The sequence below is a fragment of the Lathamus discolor genome, chromosome Z (assembly GCF_037157495.1).
Source record: "Lathamus discolor isolate bLatDis1 chromosome Z, bLatDis1.hap1, whole genome shotgun sequence".
Classification (NCBI taxonomy): domain Eukaryota; kingdom Metazoa; phylum Chordata; class Aves; order Psittaciformes; family Psittacidae; genus Lathamus; species Lathamus discolor.
In genome coordinates this window covers 105,969,670-105,988,636 of record NC_088909.1, presented here as the reverse complement: position 1 = coordinate 105,988,636, position 18,967 = coordinate 105,969,670, and the positions used below count along the sequence as shown (strand labels likewise).

Genomic DNA, 18,967 nt, shown 5'->3' with positions numbered 1-18,967 from the left:
CCCGGTGGGGTTTTCTCCATCAAAGCTCTTCTGGTGTTTGCTAGTGAAGAAAAGCAGAAAGCAAGACTGACTCACTAATATTAGTCAGATTCAGATTCAAATCTGTCCTCCTTATCTTTTTAATTGGGAGGAACTTCTTCCTGACTTAAGTTATTATTAAAAAAAAAAATACAGGAGTATAATAGCACCCTTTGAAGACATCCACACATTCATGAAGAGCTAATTATATTGCTGAGCATTCAAACCAGATTCATTATGAACTCAACATGTGGCACAGAAGTCATTTTATCAGGGGCCTTATTCCTTCATCAAGCGAACTGAGAAGTGAAAATCCTTGCAAAAAGCCAAGAGTCATAAACATAATCCTTTAGTATACCGTGTCTCAGCACACAAGATTAAAAAGACAAACCAGAACACATCAAAACTGCACCAACAAAGGGTTTATTAGAGTGAAGAATATATAATCACTGTACAGAAAACATTTAGAGTTAAAAGTGTGAAATAATGAACCGCTCACTGTGCATTCTCTTTGCTGAGCCTGTTAGTGATGATTTAATTGGCTGCCTACAGCTGGCTAACTTATCAGCACTTAAAAACATTTTTGTAAGCAGGGAAGAAATGCTTGTCCTTTCTAAACGGTAACATTGCCCAGGGTGGAAAATAAAGGAGCATATGAATTACATTTAGAACTTACGCAAGGAACAAAGTTGGTGGGAAGGGAAGAGAGGGGATTGCCGTAGCTTTGTGGCTTTTCTGCATGGAGGAACTGTAGCCTCACTGTGGTAACTTTGTACATACTTATATTCTGTGCAGCAGTGATTTTATTTTTAAATAAGAAAGTATATTAGCAGGTGCAACAATTTACCACAGCCTATTCCAGTTACCTTTGGCTCAGCCTTTGAGGCTCAAGTGTTTTCAGTGGAAAAAAAATGCCGCAGCATCTTAGCCCTAAGGACAGTATAAAACCCCATTTTCCTTTTAATAATGGCTGGTGTTGAACCTTCAATGAACAGAGACTCAGAAAGCTTCTCTACCTCCTGAACTCTCTATTCTCATGCTACCAAACCTGCAGCTTTTGCCTTCCAAAACTGGTGAAGTCCACAAGGGCTTGAGAAAGTCTCTTTCTTGAGCATTTGCTTTTTTCCACCACAGGTAGGCAAAAGGCTTATTTTCTCCAATACTAAAAGAAAACAAAAAACACACAGCACAGCATTTATTTAACTTGGTTTGCTCTCAAAGTGGTGTACTCTTAAGTTGCACGTAAATTGAACATGTTTAAAAACATGGTGAAACTCCTAAAGGCAGGCAATTTTCACAATCCTTTAGGCAAATAAACAACATGGGAATGAGCTCTATCTGCCCCTTGACAAATGTGTTCATTCACTCTACACAATCCTGCTGGTAGATGTTTCCATTTTTATTTTGGCATCCATTAGGAGGAAACAGAAGGCCTGGTCCTGAGGGAAATGAACCACAGCTGCATTCTGGGATGCAGCAGCACTGGGACCACAGCTTGGAGATACTATGAAACCATGGAACATTTACAGCTTAAATTGAGTTTGCTCCTAAGCAGAGAGCAGCCAAGCATTAGCACAACCCCAGACTGCACAGCTACATTTTAGGTGGGACAACCCTTATCCCCTAGTCTTCCTTTTTTAAACACTGCTTAACATGAGCCCTGAATGCAACTGCGTTGACTTCTAACTTTAGAAGTAAAATAAAATGTGAAATTAGTCACTTCAACTGAACATTGTTTCCTTCATCTGCAGAAATATATAATGCTGCTAAGATGAAAATGACTCTCCAGGGAGAAATGGCTATCCAGTCTTCATTAGTATCAACTAAAATTACTATGCACTTTTTCTCCTCTTGAGCACTATTGTACAACACTATTAGCTTATTCTAAATGTTAAATTTATTTACTTTTGAGACAACATTTTTTTGATAACCATTAAGGAGACAAGTACAACATAAAAATCTCTGTAAAATATCTGACAGTATAACGGGTTAGAGATACATCAGAAACTACACTAAGGGCTTCATGACAGTTTTGAACTGAACTCAGTTTACTAGTGTTACAAAAGAACACCACCAAGCTGATACCAAAATACCTAAATTGCTTTATCTAAGAGCTTTACTTACTACAGAGTAACATATAGAATACTGATACACACAGTTAATATAATAATCAGCCTTATTAAAAGCTCTTAACTACTTCAGTAGACAGATTCATTATTGGCCTATTTTGAGAGGCAGTAAGAGGACAAATACCTACTGAAAAACAAACAAACAAAAACGGTTGAAGGGCATTTCAAATAAAAAATTGCATGGCATGAGGCTGAAATCTGCTGTTTAAGCATGTGTTGTAATATTTATGTATAGCTTGGTTGGGTTTTTTAAGGCAGCTTACATTACTATAAGAGCAAGGCCACTGGCCTCTTCAGGTGGCCATTGTGCAGGATGACCCCTTTACAAGAAACTCAGTGACGCATTAATTGTTCAATTGTTCAACAATCTACAGACTGTGAAGACTCCAGCATATTCTTACTGCCTCAGACAAAAAGATAATGATTTTGATTAATGAAGTACTAAGTATCACTATAAAGCACCCTATCTCACTTGCAATATAAAGAGAACAGGCATTAATTACATTTAATTGCGATGGATTAGTTGTAAGTTTTTAAAAAATACATAAATAGAGCTCAGATTCTTAAGACTCGTGAACTGCTGATTAATTTGTGACTATTCGTATCATCCTCACAGACACAAACAGGGAAGTGTGCAAGTGTAATCATTTGAACATGAATGAAGGCAATAATCTGAACTCCAATTTAACATCACATGGAGCCAAGAGATGCCTTATGCACTTAAAAAGCAACTATGGTTTTTATTTTAGGTACCTAACCCCAAAAGTACAAAGTAAAGCTAAAAGCATGAGGCAGCAAACTCTGCAACACTGCATGAGACGAGTGCGTGAGGGCCTCAGGAGAAACACCCCTGAAGTATCCAAGATGGAACCCAGCATCAGCCAGCTGGGGAGGTAAAAACCCCATAATGAGACAACTGGATCAGGCCTGCACCAGTGGCTGTCACATCAGCTTATTTGGTACCCAAATTGCCAAACACACTGTGGGCTTGGTTTTTAACTCCCCAAAATATGAATGGAAGATGCAGTTGGTGTCTGCTGCATGCTGTATGTATCAGCGTGTTGCTTACAACACCAGTGCTGGGAGCTACAAGCCTGGGGTTCAAATTCTTGCGCCCTTTTAAGTATTCTGAAAGATTATATCCTATGATTTTAAAAGCAGTTGTAAGTGCTGAAGAAAGGTCAAGCAAGAACAAGGCTGAATGGAAAAAGGTCACCTAAATCAAACCTGTAAACTCTGTAATACAGTTTCACAAATACAGTAACAAATAACAGGTAGAGGCTGGCAGTCACCTAAAACACATGAAGAAAAACACATGCCTTTATAAAAAGTGACTGTCAGTACGTGATTAAAATAAAGGTCTACACACATATTGGAAGCATTTAAAATTTTAATCTTGAATCTTTGCAATTATTTTTTTCTTGAACCCCAAGGTATATGCTAGGAATTTTTCACTTTATCTTATTAAATTACTGTCCTCCACCCTATGCTCAAAGTAATCCATAATGAATGACAACAAATTTTGCAACATTTTCATATAATTACACTCATTTTTTCCACTTCACGTGAAAGATCACCTTTATTAAATATCTATGCAGATGGAAATTACATTTTTGCTTCTTACCCTGCATGACTGTGCAATTCTTCAAAATAAAAATTAAGTTTGCAGGAAACAACAGATTACTTGGAAGACCTTTAGCAAAATGGATAGTCATAAAAACAGTTCTCCTCAGTTTATATCAGAATTTGATCAGGTTTTGTTTAAGAAAAAAATCAATGAAAAAACCCTGGCATAATGACTGGCTTTTCAGACCGGTTTCATTTTTTCTCTCAATTCCATTTCTTGTCGTGAGTCTAATACTTTAGGCAAACAGTGTCATATCTTAAATCCATGATAAACACAAACTAAGTATGTCAGATGCCTTTAGGTAAAAATCATAGCCAATTCAAAGAAGCAATGCTTTTGTAAACAGAGTTGTATTCAACATGAGAGGTAAACATCTTATTGTCTTACTGTGGCTTACAGTCACACAGCACATATACATGTGGTTAAACATTTCATACTCTATACTAGAGCAAGAATAAATTGAAATAATAAAAATAGTGGAGACAGTAATTTATTACCACCCCAGACCATTAGCAAGGATCAGATAATGCGTGAGATGGGAACTCTGGATACCATTAGTCCAAACTCCCTGCTCAAACAGGATCAAACACAAATAGTTGCTCAAGATATTGTGCTATTGGATTTCAAGTACCTTCACAGAAGGGGACTCTACCACCTCTCTGGGAAACCTCTCCCAGTGTCTGATTACCCCCACATTAAAAATAACAATTTTTTTATGTTTAGATGAAGTTTCCTGGTTTTCACCATAGAATCACAGAATGCTTTGGGTTGGAAGGGACCTTAAAGATCATCTAGTTCCAACACCCCTTTAGGTACTGGAAGCTGCTCTAAGGTTTCCCCGGAGCTTTCTCTTCTCCAGGCTGAACCAGCCCAGCTCTCTCAGCCTGTCTCCGTAGCAGAGGTGCTCCAGCCCTCGCAGCATCTTTGTGGCCTCCTCTGGACTTGCTCCAATAGGTCCATGTCCTTCTTACGATGGGGCCCCAGAGATGGATGCAGAACTGCAGATGGGGCCTCACCAGAGCTGGGAAGAGGAGGAGAATCCCCTCCCTCAACCTGCTGGTCACGCTCCAGCACTGCACACTTCCTACAAGCAAGCAGCCCAATTCTCACTGTCCCAGTGAGAGGTCTCAGCCACCTCCTACAGCCCCAGATCTGAAAAACTGCATTATCCCTCAGGATCTCCATCTGTGTTGAGGCCTCTGACACAAGGGATAAATGTTCACATAGCCGGTGGGGATCATGCTCTGTGGTACAGTGCAATGTTGGAGGAGATACAGATGCTGTTATGTGAAGAGTTCCTGGCCCCTTCTGAGCAATCTGCTGTGCCTGTTAATGATCAAAAAAACTAGCTGGAATGCACAGTTACAGAAGTCTAGCAGAGGTAGGAAAGAAAGGAAGTTTATCTTCAATCATTTACTTTGGAATGAAAGCTAAGGAAGTTCTGGATTGTTCCCTCAGAACTCCATCTTTCCAATTTGTGGTTCTTACTTTGGTAATATAATCAGTTACATTCTACTCAGCATGTTTGCATTAAAAATGTTGCTAGGACTACTAAGAGCTTGCTCTACGGTCCTGGCAGCAAGAACACACTTCTTTCTGAAAACCTAACTAAAACAAATAATAAACAATGAAGTTAAGTCTTGAACTAACCACTCACAACCCTCTCATCTCACTCATCTTTCACAGAGACCAGCAACTGAGAAGGCATCTCACCTGTGCGAACTTATGTATCTGCTCCACCACTGCTGCAAAGAGGGCATGGACACTTTCATCAATCAGACTCTGCATATAATGGACAGCTTCTTCATCAGACAGGTCCAAACGAAACTTGTCCTGCACCTGGAATGGGGATAGAGATATGAATATTAATTCAACATTCACTAAACAAGAATAAAATGCCACCTCAGAAAAAGCATACAACTTTGCATGTTAAATACAAAGTTGGAAGAGTCTGGACGATCCTAATCATTTTTTAAAGTTTGTAACATTTCCTCATTCTAAACTTATTTTCAGACAATACTGCCGCCTTTCATAAACTGTAAGGCAATAAAGAATACAGAATCAGGGGATGGGGTGACCAAATTGACCCTGTCAAAACTGACCTTTATGTGGCAGGTGAGGATTTCATTAACTTTGTTCATATCCATCATCCATGACCAGCTGGAGACACTGTTGTTTCTCCTTCTAACAACAACATATTTTAACTATTGTATCACTAACACATTTTCCTTAGTGCCTGCATTTTGTGTGTGAATTGAAAGCTGAATGTACTGTAATTAAGAATGCAGCAACAGCTATACCTTCCCATTTCAGCCTTGGCAAGGCCTTGACCCATGAGTGTTTACCATGGTGCAGTGCATGACTTTCTAGGAGTTCCAACCAAGTAATTCCACATCAATTGTTCAGGACTGCTCCTGAGGCCATTTCCTCTCGTTCTATCGGTTGCTACTCTCTTGGAGAAGGGATCAACCCCCAACTTCAACTCCTTTCAGGTAGTTGTGGACTGAGACAGGGTCTGCCCTCAGCCTCCTTTTCTCAAAGCTAAACACACCCCGTCCCCTTAGCATCACATTTGCTATCCACCAGTCAACTGGGACTTCACCAGTGAGACAGGATTGTTCACTGCTCATGACTGAAAGTGGCTTGGTAAGTGCTTCTGCCAGCTCCATCAATACCCTTGGGTGGATCCTATCCTGCCCCAGGGACCTGTGTGTCTATGTGTTGTAGCAGGTTGCTGACCATTTTACCCTGGATTATGGGGGCTTCATCTTGTTCCCGGTCCCTGTCTTCCAGCTTAGGGGGCTGGGTACCCAGAGAACAACTGGTCCTACTATTAAAGACTAAATCAAAGAAGGCACTAAGGACCTCAGCCTCTTCCTCATCCTTTATCACTATGTTTCCCCCCTCATCCAGTGAAGGACAGAGATTCTCCTTAGCCCTCCTTTAGTTTTTAATGTATTTAGAGAAAGTTATTTTATTGACTTTTACAGCAGTACCCACATTAAGTTCTAGTTGGGCCTTGCCCTCCTGATTTGTCCCTGCATAACCTCAAGACAGCTTTGCAGTCCTCCTGAGTTGCCTTATTCCACATGTCATAAACTCTCATTTTTTTTCCCCCGAGTTCCATCCAAAGCTCTCTGTTCAGCCACGCTGGTCTGTTCCTCACCAGCTCATCTTCTGGCACATGGGACAGCTGCTCCTGTGCCTTGAAGAATTCCTTCTGTAAGAATGCCTAGCCTACCTGGACTCCTTTGCCCTTCAGGACTGCCTCCCAAGGGACTCTGCCAACCAGGCTCCTAAACAGGCCAAAGCCTGCCCTCCAGAATCCAAGGTGGCAATTCTGCTGACCCCTCAACCTTACTTCTCTGAGAAGTGCACAAGACAGCCTCCAACCACCACATCATCCACAAGTCCTTCTCTGTTCACTAGCAACAGGTCCAGCAGGTGCCTTCCCTAGCTGGCTCATTCTCTGTGTCAGTAAATTCTCTTCCACACACTCCGGGAACCTCCCAGACTGTTTCCACGATGCTGTGTTGTATTTTCAGCAGACATCTGGTAAGTTGAAATCCCCCATAAGAACAGAGATAGTGAGACTTGCCCCAGCTGAACATTAAAGAGTATTTTGCCTACCTCTTCACCCTGGCTGGGTATTCTATAACCAACTCCCATCATGGCATCTGCCCTGTTTGCTTTCTCCCTGATTCGCACCTGTAAATATTCAACCCTATCGTCACCACCATTAAGCTCTGCACAGTCTAAACCCTCCCTACCACATAGGGCTACCCCATTGCCTTTCCTTCCTTGCCTAACTCTTCTGAAGAGTTTACAGCTACCATTGCAGCACTCCAGTTGTGTGAGTCATTGCACCATGTTTCCAGGAGAGCAGCTATGTCACAGTTACCCTGATGCACAGTGGCTTCTATCTCCTCCTGTTTGTTGCCCATGCTGTGTGCACTGGTGTAAATGTACTTCAGCTGGGCTATTGATCCTGCCACCTTTTTGAGGGATTGAAGCCCTAATTCCTGCATGACCATTCTCAGGTACTTCTAACACATCAAATAACCCTCATGTCTTTGCACTGAATCATCTCCATCTACTCTCTCCAATGAGATGGCAGACAGAAGGACCTCACTAGCACACCGTCCCTCAAACGCTGGCATGCTGGTCCCAGGCTTATCTTTGGTGAGACTGGCTTTATCCCTTTCCCCCTTCAAATCTTGCTTAAAGCTCTTTCAATAAGCCTAGATCCTAGCATTCTCTAATAATTTCTATCCCCACAATTCAAAACTACTAGTCACCTTACAAAGTAGTGCTCATCTCAACATGAAAATTGCCCAGCAAATTCGCATTACTTGCACAAAATTATTTGCTGCCATCTAATCACATGCTTCATTCTCATAAATTTCAAATGACGAGAGCTCTTGTGGAGACCATCTTATTTATCTGCTTCAGTCTCCTGCATAATGAGCCAGGTAAAATGGTATCAAACATCAAGTATGTAACTCGTCGTTTGTCTGAGAGAATCTCTTTTGCGCAGTCTTTATACTGAGACAATGTTGCATATGTGAGGTAAATCGTTTCAATGATTAATTGCCTTATTTAACAATTGTGACTTATTTCCTATCTGAATTTGTCCAGTTTCCATCTCAAACCATTGAGCTCATTAAAGATTTTTACATTGAAGAACTGTCCATCAGCAATCTCTCTCATACAGGCAAATATCGAACAATTTCAGCTGCATCTTAACTTTCTCCTGGATGTGAATAAGGAGACTGAATCAAGTTTTTCCTGAATATTTTCTATATATTCACTTTTTTTAAGCACTGACAAAAATGTGAGCCAAATTATTTCAACAATGTTCTTAAGAATGTCCTATCTGTGAGATGATACTACCTTCTCCTCCCATTTTGTATTCTTTCTTTGCATCCAGGATACCACACATGCAATCACACTCTTTATTACAGCAAAATACTCTTGATATTTCGGTTTAGTATTACTCTCAATTCTTTTCAAATGCAATGTACTCCAGAATACTGCCCTTTAGTACTACACTAAAAGCCACAAGTTTGCCTGCCAAGTATGTAAAAATAATGCTACTTCACTCAAATTATAACAGTTGCTGGTATTTCTAAAGCAAGCATAAACAGAGTTTTTCCTCACCTTTGCCTCAGAAAAAAAGTTTTATAGATATGAAAGTATAGCTTTAGCAAATAAAAGTTCAAACTCTCAAGGAAGCAAGTACCAGCAAGAGATTTAGAATATATTTCAGGCTAATATTACAGAACTTTAATCTTCATGAGTAACATGATGAGAAGGAAGCTTATCATCTCCCACAGACATATTAGAAGGTTGACAGCCACAGAAGCAAACAGTAGAATCCAACTGATTATCCACAGGCTTGCAATTATACACAAGCTTAAATACCTTCCCAAATTATAGCACAGACTTATATCAGATATAGAATCATAGAATCATAGAATGGTTAGGGTTGGAAAGGACCTCAAGATCATCTAGTTCCAACCCCCCTGCCATGGACAGGGACACCTCTCACTAAACCATCCCACACAAGGCTTCATCCAACCTGGCCTTGAACACCGCCAGGGATGGAGCACTCACAACCTCCCTGAGCAACCCATTCCAGTGCCTCACCACCCTAACAGGAAAGAATTTCCTCCTTATATCCAATCTAAACTTCCCCTGTTTAAGTTTTAACCCGTTACCCCTTGTCCTGTCACTACAGTCCCTGATGAAGAGTCCCTCCCCAGCATCTCTATAGGCCCCCTTCAGGTACTGGAAGGCTGCTATTAGGTCCCCACGCAGCCTTCTCTTCTCCAGGCTGAACAGCCCCAACTTCCTCAGCCTGTCTTCATACAAGAGGTGCTCCAGTCCCCTGATCATCCTCGTGGCCCTCCTCTGGACTTGTTCCAGCAGTTCCATGTCCTTTTTGTGTTGAGGACACCAGAACTGCACACAATACTCCAGGTGAGGTCTCACAAGAGCAGAGTAGAGGGGCAGGATCACCTCCTTCGACCTGCTGGTCACGCTCCTTTTGATGCAGCCCAGGATATGGTTGGCTTTCTGGGCTGCGAGCGCACACTGAAGCCGGCTCATGTTCATTTTCTCATCGACCAGCACCCCCAAGTCCTTCTCCGCAGGGCCGCTCTGAATCTCTTCTTTGCCCAGTCTGTAGCTGTGCCTGGGATTGCTGCAACCCAGGTGTAGGACCTTGCACTTGTCATGGTTGAACTTCATAAGGTTGGCATCAGCCCACGCTCACAGAAATAGTGTTGTAACAAGAATTCAGCAAAATTCCTAACAGCAGTTTTGAAAGCCAAAACACTGCAAAGGTCTTCTACACAGCTCTAGCAATCAAGAACTTCAGTGATTTTACAATAGGTTCATAGAAGAACTTCACAGAAAGTTTTGCACTCAGTCATACTAAGATGCAGCTTCATTCTATGAAATTAATGACAACTTAAACCCATTTCCCACCTTCCCCAGGAACACACTGGCACAGTGATACATGTGGAAAGAAATTTAACCACAGTTAGGTCTTAAAATCAGTTCGCAATTAAAGCAGGATCAAATGCTGTCAAGTACTAGATCTCTGCATGAAAGTTTTTTAGCACTGCAATTAAAACTGACTGCTGCAATCTAGCCCAGAAGAAACATGGCAAGATGACAAATTACCTCCCAAGCTGCAACAGCAGCAGCAAGATTCATATACATTGAATTACAGTTCTTCTAACAACACCAGCAGTAATTATGATTTGCAGTCTCTGAGTTCCAAAGAAAACTATGTATTTCAAAAGCCAACAGTTTCTCACAGAGGAGGTTAAAGTAGGATGAGACATTTGCATTGTAAAAAAAACAACAACAAAAACCCCAAAAGTTATTTTTTGGTGGTAAAACTCCAGTGAATTACAAAATTATCTCATGCTACACACTTATGAATGGCTACTATGAAGACATCAAAAAAAATCCTGCTACAGTTCTCACTCTGACATTTAAATAAAGTGAATTGTTTTAGTTTACTCATTAGTATTTGTCAAAGAGAAAAGAAACATAATTGATGAATCTGGTTAAAGCTTTGCTTTGTTTCCTTAAAGGGAAGTTTAAACCCCATACAACATACACACACCGATTTTAAACACCATGTCTCGACAGCAGAATTTGAATATGTAAGGATGAAAAGGATGGATAAAGAACTAGAAAGTCCCTACAGCTACTGAGATTCAATTTTAAGGTTTCAAATTGTCCATTTCCTATTTCCCTGCACAGCAGGTAGTTTACTAATAAAGAATAAAAGAACAGGATTGTGCAGTTATATGACTAGAAATTTTATTATACAGTCAGTTACATTCCATTATTGCTGCCCCTTGCAATGAATTTCTCAGTATCTGCAGTGAGACAAAGAGGGCACAAAATCACAAAATGGAATATATAAACCTTTAGAATTTGTTTTAAGTAATGTTAAGTTTGATGGCTTTGTAACAGTAGCAATGGAAAAATACTGAGGTGCATGATACATGGGAAAAAAAAAATAGAGTGCAGCTGGAGAAAATACTGAGAATTCTTGTACAAGATAAATCGTTATAGTTGACATAGTTTTAAGAAAAACAGTCTAGAAGAACAGGACACAGGGATAAGGAGTATCTGGGAATGGCAGGTGTCCAGAATGGGCTTCAGTTAAACCAACTGATAAGTAGGAGGACAGGAGGATTTTTATGTCTCTGGTGCTAACGAACCAATTAAGCTGGTATGAGCATCTACTGCGCATGCTTCAAAGGCTGCCAGAAGCAATGACAATTGTTGGAAGAAGTAAACGACCCTCAGAGACCACCACCACAGTTCTGTACGCATGCGGGGAACTTTCTGGAAAATCATGTAATCCATATGTAGCCTCATCAATATGTATGTATGCCTGGTGGCTATATAAGGACTTGTGTAGCAATAAGGGAGACACGTTAGGAGGAGCTATCCCCCGTGTCTCCCGGCGCCGCAATAAAGAATACCTGCTTGTCAGCTTGAAAACTTTGTTGGCAAGTTTGTTCCTGGAGTTTTCTCCGAATCAATCTGGCGACCCAGATGGGACCCTCTCTGCTTGGCTGCACGACCCGCTGAGGACAGGGCTCCCTAGGGCCCTCGGGAATTTTTCCCGGAGGGACCCCTCGACTCATTCGGATCGCTGCGGGAGCAAACAAGGGCCATCTTCATAAAAGGTATTCTTTTCTTTTGTATGGTCTGTAAGGTGCAGGGTGCATCTTGCATAACGACTAAATTGGTAATTGGGTTGGTTTGGTAAGTGTACACAAGGTTTGGAAGCCTTCGTAAATTGAGACAGGAAATCTCGTAGGTATAGGCGTATACCCGGCATCTGGTATACACCCACACGAAGTTGGTGGCACCTTGTGGTTTGGGTCCTACAAGATGCAGGGGGTGTCTTGTAGAAAAGGTTTTGGATTTTACTGGTATACACCCACAAGAAGCAGGGGGCATCTTGGGGTTTGGGTCCTACAAGATGCAGAGGGTGTCTTGTGGAAATGGTTTTGGATCTTGTTGGTATTTATTTTGTGGCTTGTTATATTAAGGATTTTTGTCTTGTGATTTTGGTATCAGTGACAGACTGTTATAACTAAGCAGGGGGCATCTTGTAGTTTGGGTCATACAAGATGCAGGGGGTGTCTTGTGGAAATGGTTTTGGGTCCAGTGTGCTATTAACAGCCCATAAGGGATTTGATTTGTGATGCTGTCAGCGTGGGTCCCTGAATAGGTTAGTTGAATCACCCTCCGATACAGTGGGCTGTCCAGTACGGTTCCCACAGTGGGACGCAGACAGGCTGGTTGGACATAAGGGTCTCGTCCTTCTTGGGATACTGACAGGCTGGTCAAATATAAAGGGTTCAAGGAAACCTCCTTATTAATGTTACAATATGGTCTGAGCCACAGGGGTTAGGAAGTATTGCTTTTGATTCTGCTGGTATTCGTCTTATTTTGTGGCTTGTTACAGTAAAGATTTTGGTCTTGTGATTTTGGTATTGGTGACAGGATGTTACAACTGTGTTATTAACTGTTGTTTGTTTGACTGAATTTTAGTCTCTGTCTCAAGTGTTGTAACTGTGTGGAGTGTGTCTGTGGGATCCCGTGTGTGTGTGTGAATGTGAGATTAATAATGAAAAATCAGCAGAGTGAAGAGATCTTGAAAAAGAGTCTTTTAGGGTGCATTTTGGCACACTGGAAGGAACTTGGAGGGTCTCCTGGGGGCTCGGTAAATAAGAAAACATTGGTAAAATATTGTAATCGATGGTGGCCTTTGTATATTTTGGAAGATCAGGAAAAATGGCCTAAAAATGGAACTCTGAACTATAATACATTGTTAGAATTAATGTTGTTTTGAGGTGGCAAGGAAAATGGGATGAAGTAAAGTATACAGATATGTTTTTCACTTTAAGAAACCACCCGGAGTGACAGACTGAATGCAAAATTAATATAGCTCCGCCAGATCCCTTTATTTTGGCTTTGGAAAAGGACAGGGAAAAACTGAAAGTTAAGATGGAGAGATGTTTTTCAGCCTGTGATATTGGGGAAAGATGTTAAAGTTAAAAAACAGTAATCAGGAAGATAGGTTGGAAAATTCTGTATCACAGGTACCTCTGAGAGCAGCACCCTCTGCATCTGTCCTATCTGATACTGATAAAGAGGAGGAGATTGCTGTTACTGGCAAAAAGCTGCAGACTCACATTCAGAGTTAAGAAAGGGTTAAACCAGAAGTGCTGTTGCAGAGGCAGGCATCTGCAGACCCTGCAGAGCAGGGTCAGAAAAAAAAAAAAAGGGTCAGGAAAAAAAAAGGGAAAACCAAGGGGGAAAGGAGGGGAGCTCGAGCAGCTCCTGTGTTTCAGCCTGGGAGGAGGGATGTCTGGCGGAGGTGGGGGAGTGGGCTCTTCTGTGAAAGCAGATCGGTGTGCATGCTATGGGGAGTTTGGACCTTGGAGGTGAGACTGCCCTGGGGGACGGGGGGCAGTGCCATGAGGTGGCTCCAGTGACTGAATTGCAACTAGACTGACAGGGACCTGGGGAATCTACCCTTGCAGATCCACTGATTAAATTAAAACTAGGGACTAGAGGAAATAAAGTGGATTTTTTGTGGACCAGGAGCAACTTGGTGTTAAATCAGAGAGAAAAGAATTCGTTACAGATGTGGGAGCCACTGGGCACTAAGAGAAAAAAAAAATAATAAAAAATGGGACGCATTCTTTCTGAAACCTTTAAAGTACAAATTGGGAAAATTGGTTGGCTGATGCCAACCTTATGAAGTTCAACCATGACAAGTGCAAGGTCCTACACCTCGGTTGGAGCAATCCCAGGCACAGCTAAGAAGAGATTCAGAGCGGCCCTGCAGAGAAAGACTTGGGGGTGCTGGTCGATGAGAAAATGAACATGAGCCGGCTTCAGTGTGCGCTCGCAGCCCAGAAAGCCAACTGTATCCTGGGCTGCATCAAAAGGAGCGTGACCAGCAGGTCGAAAGAGGTGATCCTGCCCCTCTACTCTGCTCTTGTGAGACCTCACCTGGAGCACTGTGTGCAGTTCTGGTGTCCTCAACATAAAAAGGACATGGAACTGCTGGAACAAGTCCAGAGGAGGGCCACGAGGATGATCAGGGGACTGGAGCATCTCTTGTATGAAGACAGGCTGAGGAAGTTGGGGCTGTTGAGCCTGGAGAAGAGAAGGCTGCATGGGGACCTAATAGCAGCCTTCCAGTACCTGAAGGGGGCCTATAGGGATGCTGGGGAAGGACTCTTCGTCAGGGACTGTAGTGACAGGACAAGGGGTAACGGGTTAAAACTTAAACAGGGGAAGTTTAGATTGGATATAAGGAGGAAATTCTTTCCTGTTAGGGTGGTGAGGCACTGGAATCAGTTGCCCAGGGGGGTTGTGAGTGCTCCATCCCTGGCAGTGTTCAAGGCCAGGTTGGATGAAGCCTTGTGTGGGATGGTTTAGTGTGAGGTGGCCCAGCCCATGGCAGGGGGGTTGGAACTAGATGATCCCGAGGTCCTCTCCAACCCTAACTATTCTATGATTCTATGATTCTAAAACAAATAGGAATGCATAAATTTTTTTGCATGCCAAATTCTCTAAAATCTTTATTAGGGTGAGAAGCAACATTTAAAGAAAGCAAAATGGAATTTAGAGTTAAAAACAATCAATTAATTGCAGTTTTGAGTTTATCTATAATTCAGTAGAAAAGCAAACAGAAGGACCTCCCTCAAATAGAAGAAAACCTGAAAACCTTAATTAGCTATATCTGGGAGTATGGGCATCTGAAGTTCCAGGCAAGGCGATAAATGCTTTGCCTCTTAAAGTGGAAATAAAAAAGGGGGGGGGGGGGCTTGCTCAAATAGAATAAAACAATATCCCTTTAAAATTAGAAGATCAAAGGGAATCAAATAATCACTTATAAATTTTAAAATATAGATTATTAATTAAATGTGAATTGGAATATAATACTCCTATCTGGACAGTAAAGAAATATAATGGGAAAAGTTGCAGATTGGTTCAAGATCTCAGGGCTATCAACAAAATTGCAGAGGATATTTGTCCAGTAGTAGCTAATTCGTATGACTTATTGACTAAATTGAATAATAATCAGAAATGGTTTGCCGTTCTGGATTTAAAGGATGCTTTCTTTGGCTTACCACTGGCCAAAGATAGCCAATGTTACATGCTTTCGAATGGGAAAATCCTGACACAGGAAGTGAAACTCAATTAACTTGGACAGTATTACCTAAAGGGTTTAAAACAGTCCGGCAATTTTTGGAAATCAGCTAGCACGAGAACTAGAATCATGGAAGCCACCTACTCAGACAGGGACTCTGTTACAGTATGTGGATGACTTATTAATTGCTACAGAAACAAAGGAAGAATGTATACAGTGGACAGTGGAATTCTTAAATTTCCTGGGACTGAACGGTTATCGGGTATCCAAACAAAAGGCCCAACTAATCCAAACCTGATTTTCCTACCTAGGATATGAAATAGCAGGAGGACAGAGAGAACTTGGAGTTGCTAGAAAAGAAGCCATTTGTCAGACTCCATGACCGCTGACCATCAAGGAGCTCCAGACATTCCTGGGAACGACTGGATGGTGCAGACTTTGGATCCATGATTACGGTGTTCTGGTAAGACCACTATATGACCTGTTGAAAGGAAACCCTCCCTCTTTAAAATGGACTGGTACAGCAGATGGGGCTTTTAGAAATTTAAAACAGCTAATGAGAGCTGCAACTCTGTGACTTCTGGATGTGACTAAATCCTTTTGGCTATATTCCTACAAGGAACAAGGAATATCTTTGGGGTCCTTGCTCAAAAATTAGGACCATACAGAACGGCACTGGCATATTTTTCAAAACAGCTGGATGAAGCGAGCAAAGGATGGCCCAGATGCCTAAGAGCTGTGGCAGTGGTTGTCATGAATATTGAAGAGGCTTGCAAATTCACCTTGGGACAAAAGATTACTGTGCTAGTGTCCCATGTGGTATCACCTTCCTGGAACAGAAAGGAGCCCACTGGTTATCTCCTTCACGTTTTTTTTAAGTACTAGGCCACGGTTGTGGAACAAGATGATACAGAAATTGTGGTCTCTAACATTGTGAATCCAGCATCTTTTTTGCAGGAATGATTGACAGAACCACTAACGCATGACTGCTTGGCCACTGCAGAGACCGTATATTCGAGCTGACCAGACTTGAAAGAAAAACCTCTAGAAGATGCTGATTCTCGGTTTACTGATGGTAGCAGCTTCACGAAAAACGGTGAACAAAAGGCAGGATATGCTGTTACCACCACTTCACAGGTAATAGAGGCTAAACCTTTACCTGGGAACACCTCTGCCCAGAAGGCAGAAATAATAGCATTAACGAGAGCCCTGGAATTGGCTAAAGATAAAAGGATAAATATTTGGACTGATTCCAAATACACATTTGGTGTGGTACATGCACATGGGGCTATCTGGAAAGAACGAGGACTTTTGAACACACAAGGGAAACAGACTAAACATGCTACAGAAATTCTACAATTACTGGAAGCTGTTCAGCTACCTGAAGAAGTAGCTATTATGTACTGTAAAGGACATCAAGGTGACTCTGATTAGGAAACTGGAAATAATTTGGCAGATTTTGAAGCCGAATGAGCAGCTGAACAATCTAAAACCATGTCCTTAATCCCTGATGTCAAACTAACAATTGAGAAATCTAAACCTAGGTATTCAAAAGAGGAGAGAAAATTGATTCAAGGTCTAAAAGGACAGGAAAATAAAGAGGGTGGGGTTCAGATACCTGATGGGCGAATTGTAATCCCCTATAACCAACTCTGGAAGTTAGTTCAAGAGGAACATAATAAAACTCATTGTGGTAGCAACTTTGCATAAATACTTAAAACAAATTGTAGGAAGAAATCTATATACTATAGTTCAATTAGTGACAAAACAATGTCAGCTATGTCTTAAGAATAATCCTAAAACTGAAAATAGAAACCAAATTGGGACAATTGTGAGAGGAAGTTATCTGGGACAGCAGTGGCAAACAGATTTTTCTGAAATACTGAGAAAAGAAGGTTATCCATATTTGTTGGTGTTAACAGATACTTTTTCAGGCTGGCCAGAAGCATTCCCCTGTAGGATAAATAATACAAGACAAGTGATTAAAACATTATTTAACGAGATAATACCTCAGTTTGGAGTACCAGAGGCAATTTCTTCAGCCCGAGGTTCACATTTTAGTGCAAAATTGTTACAAGAAATTAGCAAAAATTAGAAATTGATTGGCAACTACATGTTCCATACAGGCCTCAGGCCAGTGGGCAAGTAGAAAAGATGAACCATCTGATTAAACAACAGATTAGCAAAATATGTCAGGAAACAAATTTATATTGGTACCAAGCGTTACCACTGGCTCTATGAAGAATTCGAACTAAACCTTGGTCGAAACAAGAGGTTAGCCCATTTGAGATTTTGTGTGGAAGACCATATCAGTCCCAGTTTAAAGGAATAAGTCTTCAGGAAGTGGGGGAAGGCTATCTCCAACAGTTTCTGATCAATCTGGGAAAGCAGTTGGAGAAGGTAAGAGAATAGTAGGGACAAGAGCAAGAGGTTTGGATTATCTGATTCACCCTTTCAGATCTGGAGACTGAGTTTATGTTAAGAATTTTTCAGGAGATCCTCTAGAGGAAAAGTGGAGCGGACCGTACCAGATATTACTGACCACCTTTACAACAGTGAAGATAAAGGAACAACCTGCTTAGATATATTATTCAAGAATAAAGAAAGCACCAGAGCCAGAGAAGACATGGCATCGAACCTTCAGGACCCTTGCGTATGAAATTGCGTTGGTCACAGTTAGGACTCATATGATAACTGGTGCACAAGCTTGGGACCAGAATTTATACCTGAAATTAGTGCAGAATGTCACTAAGGTTTTTAATCGTAGTGACAGGGGCAAGGGGGTGAAATAACAAAAACAAATTTCAGTTTTGACTATACTTCTGCTGAACCCTTCCCCCAAACTCCCAAACCCAAACCACAAACACCACGTGAGACCCTAATAAAAATCAGAATTAATGTCCTCCCCTCCTCTACCTGCCAGAGTGAAACAAAATACCTCAACCCAAAGCCAAGTGGTCATATCATCCATCTATTGTAAAGAAACGCAGGATCCTGTGATGACACAGCATCATCAGAGCAAACGCTAACTAGAAATGCCGTATCTTGAATTCTGGGGTAGGTGAAGAAAGTTATGGGGATGTAGAACATCATGAGATAAGACTGCAGTAGAAACTAAACTATTTCATGGAAAACACATTTCCCATCAAAGAAATCCCCCAAAACCCCAACAAACCAAACCCCCCATTTTAAAGATATGAAATTTCAAACCTGTAAACTTTATGTATATTTACATTTGATGTGACATTTCACTAAGAAAAGGGAAGGTGTTAGTTAACGGAGAGGGAAAGAGTGTAATATCTACCAGAATAACAGCCAGTGTTAACTGCTGGTGACTTACACTACATTTTTGTTTAAAATGTCTTCAAGGAGAACTAAAACCCTAATCATCATATTAAATATTGCAGTTAAAGGTCTGAGATACTGGCAGGCCTGTGTCTTTACTCAGTTGAATGAAATTCCAACTTTACCCTTCTCTTT

General features: G+C 41.3%; 1 protein-coding gene across 3 annotated transcripts in view; it reads right to left on the bottom strand.

Annotated features, from left to right (window-relative positions):
* Positions 1 to 425: 425 nt before the first annotated feature.
* PIK3C3 (phosphatidylinositol 3-kinase catalytic subunit type 3) overlaps positions 426 to 18,967 on the bottom strand; it is an 80,150-nt gene continuing 61,608 nt past the window's right edge. Inside the window, exons 24-25 of one of the 3 annotated variants that reach the window (XM_065663413.1) lie at positions 5,488 to 5,613; positions 426 to 1,180 (exon numbers count right to left, since the gene is read on the bottom strand). In XM_065663413.1, the coding sequence (XP_065519485.1) occupies positions 1,166 to 1,180; positions 5,488 to 5,613 (141 nt within the window). In that variant the 3' untranslated portion in view covers positions 426 to 1,165. The other 2 variants (XM_065663412.1, XM_065663414.1) reach the window with 2 other exon arrangements.